This window comes from Ochotona princeps, chromosome Y (assembly GCF_030435755.1).
Source record: "Ochotona princeps isolate mOchPri1 chromosome Y, mOchPri1.hap1, whole genome shotgun sequence".
Lineage (NCBI taxonomy): Eukaryota > Metazoa > Chordata > Mammalia > Lagomorpha > Ochotonidae > Ochotona > Ochotona princeps.
Genome location: NC_080866.1, coordinates 55,090 through 68,307, shown reverse-complemented (window position 1 = coordinate 68,307; position 13,218 = coordinate 55,090). Strand labels below are relative to the sequence as shown.

The following is a 13,218-nucleotide window of genomic DNA, read 5'->3' as shown; positions in this document are numbered from 1 at the left end:
CACACACACACACACCCCAAGGATAGCAAATAACTAAATTAAATATATTTGAAGTTTATTTGCATGGTAGTGGAGCAAAGAGAGGGGGGTGACAGAGTTGGGCAGAATTAGGGTTCACGTTCTTGTGTTCCCACGGGGCCCTGTTTTACACTGTTTGAACTTCTGTTCTCACATTTGAAACTAGATGATGGTGATGATGACTAGTTTCTTCATCCTGCTCTGTTTGTCTTTCACTGAGCACGCACAGTATTACGACCTGCATAACTTGTAGACTTGCTTGATTTGGGCTGAGTCTTCTGCTCTCGGGCCTGTTTTAGTTCTCTGATTTGGAAATTGAACTCATCCCATTTTTAGTGCATTGTAAATATTACATTTTCTTGGGAAAGATCTGTGTGCCACTATTCTTATTCCCTTCCTTGCTACTGTCCAGCTGCCTTCTCAACACCTGGGACACCACTGCATCACTGCTTTCATTATTTGAGTCCTGTCCGCTCTTAAGACTCAAGGCATTGCTCCTGCCACTGAATGCTGTTGTTGTCCTTATTCCGTCTACTCATTTAGAAGCCATTGCTATGAATTAGGAGATTCATTCCTCAAACACTCAGTCTCTCTCTCTCTCTCTCTCTCTCACACACACACACACAGCACTATCTAAACTCCTACCCAGGCAAGTTCAATGTTTGTCATCTTTCATGGAGTGGAGCGCTTGGAAGACTGATCCAGTTTATATTTATGTGCACACAGATTCTTATTTCCCTAGAGGGACAGTGTGCAAGGTGAAGAACACATACCTGCAGATGCCACGGAGAGCCAGGATGTGGGCTGGGAGGAGAATTTGTTGAGTGTGTTGGTACAGTTAGGTGGGGATGCTGATGAGCAGAAGCCCACTTGCTTTGTGACATTGGGATCAGCCGCCTACTATAGGAGCTGCCCCTTGAGTCGTTTGCTTTTCAGAGTGCAGAGCACAGAATCCCAAGTGCCAAGTTGTAAATGCTGTGGCAACTGCTCAGCGTGGGAACTTGGCTGCTCTCATAGATGAGTTTTACCATCAAGTCTCACTCTGGGTTCTGTCTCATTGTTGGTTCCATTAAATGTTCAGCTTTCATGTCACCACAACTTTGCTTGTATTTGTCATGTCTATGTATATAGTGCTCAAAGGTGCATTTAATAATATGGGGAAAATACCACTGGATTGGATGTGTAGCCTAAGCCCACATTATTAAATGGAATCAAGTTATCTCCATTTTTCTGCAGGGACCCCCTTGACTCAGGGACTTTGGGAAGGTACATGGTTAGACTCTGCTTCTCGCTGACTCATTTAATTCCTGTGCCTGTTTAGGAGCAAATGTGAACCAGGGCCGAGGTCTGGAGTCTCCTCTTCATGCAGCGTCCGTGGCATCCAGTGTGGAGCTAGTCAGATTGCTCCTGGACTTCGGGGCAAACCCCCAGGCCAAGAACGCTGAGGGCAAGCGACCTGCAGAGCTGGCGCCTCCGGGGAGTCCAGTGATGCAGCTCTTCTTGCAGAGAGAAGGTGCCTCTCCCTTGTCTGAACCTTAAGTCCCAACCCTAGATGCCTATGGACTTTAGTAGGAGGCAGGTACTTTTTGAGTTCTAACTTCCAGTTCTCTGTTAGCACCAAATATGGGGCAGTTGAGCTAATTGAGTAAAGAGATACAACACAAATGCAACAACAACAACAAAAAGAGATACAACACTAGTTATGTAGTAAATGACTGTCCTGATGTTTAGCCTGTTGGAGACAGGCTGTTTGGAATGATCTAATATTCCTACCTGGGGTAGATCAGTTTTCCAAGAATTGAGAAGCCTCTCGGGGGCTATGTGAAACCCCTGGATGTTAACAGATGGGCCAAACTTTTGGGCATTTGGTTTCTGAGATTAAAGTGCAGCCAATTAAGAGTGTAAGACATTTCTTTGAGGAATCACACCAATCCAAAGAAATGTATGATTCTTGCTTAACCAACAGTAACTCTTTCATCTGTAAAAAATGGCTGTTCTTCACAGAAGCCACTAGAAATTCTTTGGGTGTTGAGGGTTCAGCTCAGGTTGAAGAAAAATTCACTTGCTGTCTTAATTGCCCATAGAGGCGCATGAGCAGCCAGCTCCACACCTGCTTTCTTTCCAGCCTGTAGGCTGCACTAACTGGTAGGGCTGCTAGGATGCTTGGAGCAGGCTGCTCTATGGCAAGGATTCCACTGTCTTGTAATCTGCCTATTTTCTCCCTATTTGCTGAGAAGTGCAGCTGGCTGGAGGCAAAAACTGTCAGCTGGGCTTTTCTGTGATCCCCCACTGCCCCAGAGTGTTTGTGGGTGGCCATCTGCCTTGAAGCATTGCCAGGCAAGGCTTATGTTCCCCTGTGAGGCCATGGGAGAGTACAGGGAAGACTGGCCCGGACCCAACAAGCTGACCGGTTGGGTCCTTTTCTATCCAGCAGTGGAATAATCACTGGGCAATTGTACATTTTGATGATCTCCTGTTTTCAAAAACTGCTCTATGTATACAGGGTTGATTTCTCTTTCAGGCACAGATGGCACAGTGCCTTGGGGCTCACAAGAAATGTCTTCATTTCTTGTAAAATTGGAAGCAGAAAGTAACTAAAGCTCAACCTATATTATATCCATCTTTCTTCCAACACCACTGTAAAATACAATTTTCATTTTTTTTGAATTGGGAAAGGGATCTACAAAGGAAGAAGACCCCGAGGCCCCCTCAAATTGTCACACGGGCTGCCTCTTTTCCCTTCTTCAGCACACAGTCCTCCGATTTGCACGTTGTCTACACTGGCTTTTGCCTTGCATGTGAATTCCCAAGAGTTACTTTGCATTTCTTCAGGTTACACTGGCACAGGGTAGATAAGGATTCCTGATGTTTTATTAAGTGCCACTTCTGTTGCCTCCACGAGTGGCATTTCGAGTTTGGGTGTGGTTACCTCTCTACAGGCTGCACACCCACCCATGGAAATGGGCACAGGCAGGTGCACAAAGCCCAACTTGTGGATTTAACACAGCAATTTCTGCTGCTGAGTGCTCCTGGCAATTCACTTCATCTGTTTCTTTGTGCTCAAGGAAGGGACTTAAGATTAAATGACAGAACATTGGGTGAGACCCAACCACAGTGTGTGTTGGCTTTTGCATGGGCATTAGGAAGGGCAGGGTTTTTTCTGCTTTAGAGGAAAGGAGAAAGGATTTTAGTATTACCACCCCACCCTTCTTTATAAAATCTAAAGCAATGTTTTACATAATGAGGAGTGAAAAATGTCTTAGCCCAGCACAGCAGGATTGTCTTAAATACACTTTGACCTTCAGACACTGTGAGTGTGTAGGGGCCAAAAAGAAACTGAGACCCAGAGGAATATGTGAGTTTATAAATATGCAGTTCGATGATTTAATTATTGGTCCGAGCTGCCAAATGTTTGTGGGTGCCTGCAAAGCTGGGGTTTGCTTTGTGCTCGGGTTCCATGGCTGCTGTATGTCATCCTGATTGCAGTAAACAGTAGCTAGCCTGCCGGCCGGCCAGTGACAGTGGCCTCGCAAGGATGGCCTGCTTCCTGTCATGCTTGATCCCACTTGCTGTGAGGTCTTGCTCCCCACGTGTTTCATCAGCCCCTGCCTCTTCACATTTGCGCTTGGCTAGATGGAGCATCGGTGGTGAGTCACTCCTTTCAGTGTTCCTTAATGAGATCAGATGAAGTTCAGTCTCCCCATGGAGTACCTTAGGTCGGTAGGTTAGTACATGGCTTGAGTACATTGAGAAGCAGTCCACTACTACAGGCTTTGAGAACCCTGAACACCATCCGGAAGGGGTCCTAAACACTGACGAGGGCCCTTCTGCGCATACTATTATGGCCTGAAAGAAATTGTGCATTTCTGTCTTTGATTGTATTCCTTTGTATTTCCACCTTTCCTTATACCTCAGCCCCTTAAGAAATATGCAACTCAGTTTCACCTGTCACCTGCGGTGATGTTATAGAGAATCGAGGCCATGAGAGCTTTTCAGTTGTATCCTTGGCCCTGGCTGCACAATATGACAGACGGCACATGCCTTGCAAAAATTCAGGTTCTCAGGCGCCAGCCAGCAGTAATGGAAGCAGCATCCCTGGGGTGGGGACTGATACGGTGCCATCTAAGGGGACCCTTCCCCTGGTGGTTCTGAAGTATGACCTGACCAAGGGCTGCTGCCTTGTGGAATTTTTGAAGGATAGAATTTTGCTGCTGCTATTGTCTGAAATAATCCAAAGGGAACTTCTATTACAGTCCCATTCAGAGGGTGGTGGGAACAGGAACCTCCCCCCATCCTTTCACCCGAACACAGTGTTGCAGTCGGGCCACTCTCCGTGTTTGCAGCTGTTGGAGTCTGTTTTGCAGGTGCCCCTGATCTTTGCCGCTGCTCAGCAGATGCACCACCTCCTCAAAAGGGCCCCCAGGCAGGGCTGAATATCCCCTAGGGAGCAAAATACCCTGGCCTCCTTCCCTTCCCCGCCAGAGCCCCTTATTTAGAACAATGGTCTTCTGATGTGAACTCGTGGGTGTAGCCGCTTGCACAAAGCCTGTATGTGCTGGTTGCTTTTCACCAGAGAGTAGACACACGGTATAGCTCTGAATCCAGGATGGAAACTCTACTAGGATTCACTGAGAGCTCTTCGTGTTTCTTAAGATTGTTCTAATTATGAAGTCAAAAGATCAAAAAAGCTGCACCTAGAACTAGGCCCTTGGTTTTTTTTTTTTAAGAATAAATGCAAGAAATACCATTAAACATGAATTTTTTTCATTGTTGAAATTTTTGTTTGGCTGTGAAATTCCCAGGTTTACTTCCTTAGGCCTTTGTTAGGGCGGCCAGAGTTTACATGTCTTTCTCCTTGTTACAAATTAAAACACAACAGTTTCATTTCAACAAGTCCCAGAAAAGAGAACATGGCCTAAAAATTCCTCCAACTGACCAACTAACCAAAATATAGCAGAAGTTCTTAAGCAGTACCATATTATCTCCTGTTTAAAAAAAAAAAAAGAAAAAGATTATTTAGGGCCTAGTGCGATGCCGTAGTGGCTAAATCCTTGCCTTGCGTGCAGCAGGGTCCCATGTGGGCCTGGTTTGTGTCCCGGCTGCTCCACTTCCTGTCCAGCTCCCTGCTTGTGGTCTAGGAAGGCAGTGTATGATGACCCAAAGCCTTGGGACCTGTATCTGTGTGGGAGACCTGGGAGGGCTCCTGGATCTTGGCTTCAGATTGACTCAGCTTCAGCCATTGCTGCCACTTGGGGAGTAAACCAGTACATGGAAGATTATTCTCTCTGTATCTCCTTCTTTCTGGGGGTCTGTCTTTGCAATAAAAATAAATAAATTTTAAAAATTATTTATTTGAAAGGCAGTGTTAGAGAGAAGGAGAGACAAAGAAAGTGGGAGAGATCTTCCACCTGCTGGTTCACTTCCCGGATGGCCACAGTGTGCAGTGCTCGGCCAGATGTAAGCCAGGATTCAGGAGTTTCACGTGAGTTTCCCACTTGGCAGGGGATCAAGGACTTGGGCCATCCTCTGCTGCTTCTGCAGGGTGCATTAGCAGGGAGCTGGACTAGAAGTGGAGCAGCCGGGACATGAACTATTGCCCATGCAGGATGCTGGCACTGCAGGTGGTAGTTATACCACAACATGCACCATCCCTTCTTTCTGCCCACCCCCTCCCCCTGGTAAAACAAAATTCTGCCTTGTATGCTCCCCCCACCCCCCCAAAGGAAAAGCAAAGCAGCAGCAAAGCAGTGTGAGCGAGGCGAAAGCCAACTGTGACTTGCCTCCGGGTCTCCCTGCAGGGCCGCCCTCGCTGGTGCAGTTGTGCCGCCTGCGGATCCGCAGGTGCTTCCGCGCTGGGCAGCATCACGGCATCAGCACGCTCCTCTTGCCAGCGCATCTGAAACGGTTTCTCCTTCACCTCTGAGTGCATCAGAGCTGGGGAGAGTGATAGCCACTGCAGTTGAAAAATAAAGTTGAGTTGTACAAGCCTGGTTGTTTTTTTCAATGAGCTGTTAATTTTTAATAGACCCACGGTGGCTACTGTGGAATTACTGGGTAGAAGGCAGAAAGACTTTGCGTCTTGCACGGAAGAGAGTCCACAGTCACAACTCTTGTTTGGAACATGTGTGCATCCAGAACTGCATGAGGATTCTGTCCCTTTTCCACCATGTAGGCCCTACCCACTGTCCTCCAGACGTGACATGGGCATACAGGGAGATCAATATAGCCGATTATCCTGCGCAAAGACAGAAGCGTAGATTGGAATATTGACTTTCTGAGGCCCACCTGGGGAGTTTCCACTATGGGAGGCTCTGCTGTCACTGGCGTGGATCTATCTCTGCTGCACGAGAAGGAAAGATAAAGATGTCTCTTTGTTGTCTAGTTGCTTAGCCCCTCCTTGTGTCTCAGAAGCACCCCTGCTGTGGTGAAGGGGCAGGCTCTTTGCCTCCCACAGAAGGCTGCGTGCCTGAAGCAGCAGCTACTGGTGCACCACTTCCCAACCGGATGTGACTGTGGCCCCCAGGGGACACTTGACAATGGCTGTGGACACGTTGATTGTCATGACCTGGGAGGGCGTCTAGTGGCTGCTTGTGGGTAGAGGCCGGGATTGTATACAATGTTCTGCGGTGCACAGGGTGGCCTCCACACCTGAGAAGCCCTGCACTAGTGCATCGGGGCTGCTTAGGAAAATCTAAGTGCACTGAGATTAAGCCATTTTACCAAGCCTGTTCTGCTAGGTCAGTTGCCACATTTCCGGTGTTAAACAACCACATGTGGCTGGTGAGCACGAGCAGCAGAGATCATTGCAGAAAGTTGTGTCGGACAGTGCACTGTAGATGCTCAATGAAGGGCTCTGAACTGCTTTTTGGGTTTCACATTTACAGGAAGCTGATAGAATCTAGCATTGCTGGCTGCTGCTGGGGTTATCTACTGAGGGATGAATTTGCAGCACCATCCCGTCAATAGAAAGAGAATATTGTAACTACTTAAGGCAAATCTTTAACTGCAAAATGACATATGGCCTAGATGATCTTTGAAGATATTTCCAATGTCATTTTTCTGTGATTCTCAAGTTAATTTACTATAGAAAAAAAGACTTTGGGCCATTGCTCTAAAATGCTCAAGCTGTGCCCCAGCAGGTGGCACTGTTGCCACTTAGTCACATAAGCAGAAGTGTCGTTCCTCTAATAAATGACCTGTCACAAAATGGTTTACAATGGAGGCTCTGGAAATTTCCATTCAGGAATGAAAACTTGGGCGTGATAGATTTCACTGACATCGGCTCTCCTCACTCTTCCAGTGTACCCGATAACTCACAAAGGACTGCACCCAATCCCCCTCTTGTTCCTGTTGGATTTTTTTTTTTCCTTCTCTCTTGTAACCTGATCATTTTAAATGTACTGTGCAGAGCTTAGCCAGCTAGTGAACCCCAGCAGCCTGTTGTTGGTCCGCTTCACTCACCGAATTCACTTGTAACACTTGGTGCATGCCTGTGTCTGCGCATGGAGGGTTGGCAGACACCACTTCCCGCACCTTCTGCTCTGCACACAGAACCATTTGCTAAGAGCTCAAGAGCTGCAGGCATTTTCCTTTGGTTGTCTTTGCACAGCCACAAATTTAGCAAAAATAGACTGTTTTCTTACCTGTAAGATACCTTGCTTACAATCATCATCTGTCCTCCAGATCCAAGGGGTTTAACCCAAGATTACACTAGAGTTTATTAGAACTACAGTTTTATTCTTGAATATTCCAGGCAATTAACCAATTTGCCTGGAACATCATGTAATAGATGTTCAATCCACAAACGGGAAAAGTATCACCACAACCTCTCATTGCAAATGACAGAAATTTCAGATTACCTCCCTGAGCAAGTCTCAGAAAAAAAGTCTTTTAAATAGCTGTTTCAATGAGTTTAGGTGTGGTTATATTTGCAAACAGCAAAACTCCTTTGGCCGCTTTATCAGTGTGGTACAATCTTGTAAATACTACCATCAAAGTTGTTTAATGACAGCCTATGTTCATCTATGGCTTATGGATGTAAACTTAGCTTCATGAGACTATTTTTTTTTAAAGATTTTAAAATTTTTATTGGAAACACCAATTTACAGAGAAGGAGAGACAGAGAAAAAGCTGGGAACCAGGAGCCTCTTCGTGGTCTCCCATGCGGGTGCAGGGTCCCAAGGCTCTGGGCCGTCCTCGACTGCTTTCCCAGGCCACAAGCAGGGAGCTGGATGGGAAGGGGAGCTGCCGGGATCAGTGTGGGAAGCCTCTAAAATAAAAGTCCAGTTGCTGGTTGACAGCCAGCAATGAAAAGAGGACCTCAGTGCTATAGCCTCAAGGAACTGAGCAATTTGAACAAATCTGAAAACTAATGTTCCGCAGAGCTTACCTTTCGCATCGTAGAGCTATTTGTTTACATGCATGTTTGTTTGCAGTTCCTAGGCTGTAGTCATAGCTTATTCATCTGTATCCTTAGCACACATCGCACATAGTCAAGCAAATGTTTGTTCAATCAATGGATGTTAGCAGCAGTGATATTCCCCTGGCTTTCAGCGTCTTCAGGTGTTAGCTAAACTGAAAATGCATGAAGTACTTTATCCACCATGCGTACAAAGCTTTTAGAAATAGGAGAAACGCTGAGATGAGGTTTCAGTTTTGTAATTAGATTTATGGTAGACTAAAGGCATCATAAAATAGTTGTCTTAAACTCTCCTGAATAACTGTACCCCTGTAGAGATCAGGTAAAGGCACCATTATGTAAATTGGCACAAGGGGAGGATATCCTAGCATATAATGTTGCACGTTAGTTACTCACACTTGATCAGCTTCGTTATTACAAAATGGCAGTCCTTGAGAGTCTCCCTGCTACTGAAGAAAGGGAGTTCATTATATTTCCTAGCGCCACACTTACCCACACTCCTTACAGTTATTCTTTATCTCTCCCCTTCACATCATTCTTATTCGCATATCTTCCTAAAAAGGAAACAACAAAGCTACAACACGGAAAATGAAGTGGTGAAATTGTTAAATTTTTCTAAAAAGGCCAAACTTACAGGAGGAAGCAGTGACACATTCTTATTTAATAACACATTCTTATGGTTTGAAATTGACAAGATGGCTGGGATTGTTAGTTGCTACATCTGCAGCCTTCCTGGCATTGCCAATGTGCTAACTTATTAATTCATTTATCCAGATTTATCAGACATCAGGGGTAAAGCTTTGCTCTGGGCGTCATGGTTGATTTACAAGCGGCCTTAATAAACCAGAATTAGTTCTTGACACAATTTGTCTCTTGATGAACCAGTCTTGTTATTCAAAATTTTGCATTCTAACTTAGACAAAAAGGGCCAATCTCTCTATTGATTGCACACTTTTAAAAGGACCCAACCAACTTACAGGCAGATATTTAAATGTATGTGTTAAGGCTGCTTGGGAGTCAGCCAGGGCGACTTAGGTTGCTTCATTCTCAAAACAAAATGAAAACAAAAACAAAAAAAAACCCCTTTTTAAAAATTGTGATCTCAATTATTTCACTTCCTCAAAGGACTGTACCCAAGCAGAAACCCTATATATGACAGTAAAGCAATTTTGTGATTCTTAATCCTACATATTTCAATATATCCTGTTTATATTTCCACTCTGGAAAATGTTTCTTTTTTTTTTTTTTTCTTTCTTCAAGTAGAAACAAATACTGGTCTTTTCCACTCTTTAAATTTTTTTTAAGAATTTTTATTGGAAAAGCGGATTTACAGAGAGGAGAAACAGAAAAATCATCCATTCGATGACTCACTCCCCAAGTGGCCACAATGGCCAGAGCTGACCTGATCTGAAGCCAGGAGCCAGGAGCTTCTTCTGGATCTCCCTTGTGGATGCAGGGTCCCAAGGCTTTGGACCATCCTTGACTACTTTCCCAGGCCACAAGTAGGAAGCTGGATGGGAAGCAGGGCTGTCAGGATTAGAAGTGGCACCCATATGGGATCTCAACGGTTGCAAGGAACCATTGAGACATCATGCTGAGCCCTGAAAATATATTTAAGAATTCAGGAATAGGATGTCTTTTCATACATCTTTGCTATTTAATGTTTTGAGATTTATAAGTAGTGGCCTAATTGGAAACATTCAACATTAGTAAAAATAAGAGCAATTTAATTTCTTCTAGATGTTTTAACTTTATTTTTCACAGAAGTTGCCTCAAAACTTTCTTAAAGATCTGCATTAATTATTTATGGAAACCTCTTACTCTCTGTATTCTGGATTTTAAAATAAAACTAACTGATCCTTAAGCAGATGTCAAGAATATCTAAAGAATATTGGGAATTCTTTTGAATGTGTTTCCTTTCATTAATCTCTTTTATTCTCAGTTTCCTTTAAACTATCAGTGATTTCATTAGAAAGCTCATCTTAAATGTAGAAATCATATGTGTGCTAATAGTAAATAAATTCCATTCCCCCAAACTAAGGCCAGGTTTTATCATCTTACGATACGCCGCAGTCAGTGCCTGTGGGGCTGCATCAGTTCTACAAGTCTGCACTGAAGTGTATGACTACAGATGTTTCCAGAGGGCAGAAAATCAAGGTTGCCATGGGGCTCGGCATGGTAGCCTAGTGGGTAAAGTCCTCACTTAGCATGCTTCAAGTTCCCATATGGGCGCCGGTTCTAATCCCGGCAGCTCCACTTCCCATCCAGCTCCCTGCTTGTGGCCTGGGAAAGCAGTCGAGGACGGCCCAAAGCCTTGGGACCCTGCACCCGCGTGGGAGACCTGGAAGAGGTTCCTGGTTCCCGGCATCGGATCGGTGCAGCACCGGCCGTTGCGGCTCACTTGGGGAGTGAATCATCGGAGGGAAGATCTTCCTCTCTGTCTCTCCCCCCTCTGTATATCTGACTTTGTAATAAAATAAAAATAAATCTTAAGAAAAGGGAGAGGTGCGATGTTGAGATTTAGTGTGTGCAAGAGATCAGCTTTCTGTGAGTCTGTCAAGTTTATCTTGACCTTCACATGAGTTCCACATTGTACCAGGCCTGGTGACAAAGTAGGGTCTCACAATAATGCTTATCATGCAGTATCTCTTCATCTCACACCTGAGACAGAAAAAAACAAAGAATAAAACTCTTCTTTCACGTCTTTCCTGCTACTCCTGGAAAAACTCAGAATTCTTGTATATTTATTAGGTGCTGACAAACATAGCACTTGCAGCAACTTTCCCTTTTGCTCTTTCCAATAATGGCTGCTTGGGCTCCATCACTGACGGCTGCTGTTGGATGACCTTCAATCTGGAGCAATTGTAACCCGACAACTCTTCACCAACAGATAGGCCACTTAATAGCTCTGCAGTCATTTAATTTGCTTTGTAAGTGACCTAACCTTTCTGAACCTAGTCTTTTTATGTGAAATCAGAGCTGACAATGTTACTCGCTAGGTCACTGTAAGGTTGAGACAGGATAATATACAGTGGATCCTCACTCTTTGTGGTTCTGTATTTGTGAATTCATCTACTTGCTAAAATTTCTTTGTAACCCAAAACCAATACTTGTGACTCTTCCACAATTACTCACACAGATGAGCAGTCTGCAATGCGATTTTACTTACTGTGTTTGGTACACAACTGTTTGCTTTCAGCCACTTGTGCCACAACCTCCAGCGAGTTCCAGGTCTGGGTTCTTATGTCAGATTTCCACCGTGGTCTCCACAGCCCCAGCTCTTGGCTCACCACTCTCCACCTCCTGTGATACCGTGCTGAGGCTGCACCGTTGTCTCTGCAGCCTTTCTCCCACTTCCGGTTGGAGCAGGTCCCAGGATTAGAGAGACACCAGGTGTTCTATCTATATAGGTTGTTGGTGGCACTGATCTTGTCAGAACCTGTTGGACGTTAGGTCTGGGCGCCTCACAGACCTATTTTGACTGGTACGATGCCACAGTCAGTATTATTTTCCTGCGGGATCAGTGCAATCCAGTGAACTCAGCAAGTTCTCGCAAGCTCAGCACATGCGCAGTTCACTGTTGTCCCCTGCAGTCCCAAAGCTATTGCCACAGTGCCCTAAATGGTGCCTGCCGTACCACCACTACAGTTCTTGATTTGCTGGCCGTCAGATCCGAGGGCTACCCAGACCTGCCCTGGGTGGAACCCGTAGAATGGAACGTCGTTGCAGTTCACTGGGTCAGAAATGAGCTCACTCCCAGCTCAGCGCATGCTCCGTCCTCTCCCTTGTCCTTTCCTCTTTACACAAAATGGTACCCAGTTCGGCTCTAGGGGGCTGACTGGGCTGTGAAATCCACTCTGTTCTCACACTGCCCGTCTGAGATCTGCTGCTCCGTCTCTGCTCCTGGTCAAATCAAACGGACCAGCAGGACAGACAGTTCTGAGCTCCCAGTGAAAGTACCTTCCCATCTGGTTGCTGGTGGAGTTTCGGCTGCTGTGGAGTTCAGATCGCCGTGCTGGAGTATCAGTCACTGCAACACCACACCGTTGTGTCCATGGCTTTCCTGTGTCTGTCAGTCTCCAGGTACCCCTCTGCTGTTGTTCTGTCCTCTCCTACAACCTGAAATATGTCCTCTCTGCTTCATCCTGGTTAAATGTTTCTTTGTCCATTAGAAACAATAAAAAAGAATGTTCTGATGATTTACAAGGTGTCTGATATTCCTAATTGTTGATTGAGAATGATGTCAGCACAAGTAGAAAGTTTGTTTAAACTCTAAATTTCATGAAATGATTCTCACTTTTTGGTTCCAGTTATGAACTACATGCTTGAGTTTTCTAGAAAATGCATATATCCCATCATGTAAGACAAAAACCAATTCAAGACTCCATTGACTGATCTTGTTGACAGTTTTGAAGAACCATTTCATGAAAGGATGCTGCAAGGTTATGCTTGCTTCCACACTCATCAGTCCATCACCTTTTCCGTATGTACTTTTCCTGGAAGTGTTGCAGTCAGTGACCCAGCACACTTCTTCCTCTAGGCAGGGCTTCCCTATCACTCTTTGTTATTGAGGGGACTGTTTTGTGTGCATTGTTGTATGCTTATAGAGTTGTCCTCAACTCTATAAATACCAGCAGTATCTTCCCTATCCAGCTGTGGCAATTGGAAATTCTGCTGACATTGCCAGATGTGCAAAGAGAAAAAAAAAAAAAATGACTGTTGCAAACCTTGCATTACCAAGAGAAGATATGTTTTGCATTAAGTGGGGGTTTTCCAGTGCT

General features: G+C 45.0%; 1 protein-coding gene across 2 annotated transcripts in view; it reads left to right on the top strand.

Annotated features, from left to right (window-relative positions):
- The window catches only part of LOC131477944 (ankyrin repeat and SOCS box protein 9-like), a 29,289-nt gene extending 23,286 nt beyond the window's left edge, over nt 1-6,003 (top strand). Inside the window, exons 6-7 of one of the 2 annotated variants that reach the window (XM_058659370.1) lie at nt 1,340-1,531; nt 5,817-6,003. In XM_058659370.1, the coding sequence (XP_058515353.1) occupies nt 1,340-1,531; nt 5,817-5,941 (317 nt within the window). In that variant the 3' untranslated portion in view covers nt 5,942-6,003. Of the gene's footprint in view, nt 1-1,339; nt 1,598-5,816 lie in introns of both variants that reach the window. The other variant, XM_058659371.1, reaches the window with a different exon arrangement.
- Nucleotides 6,004-13,218: the final 7,215 nt, after the last annotated feature.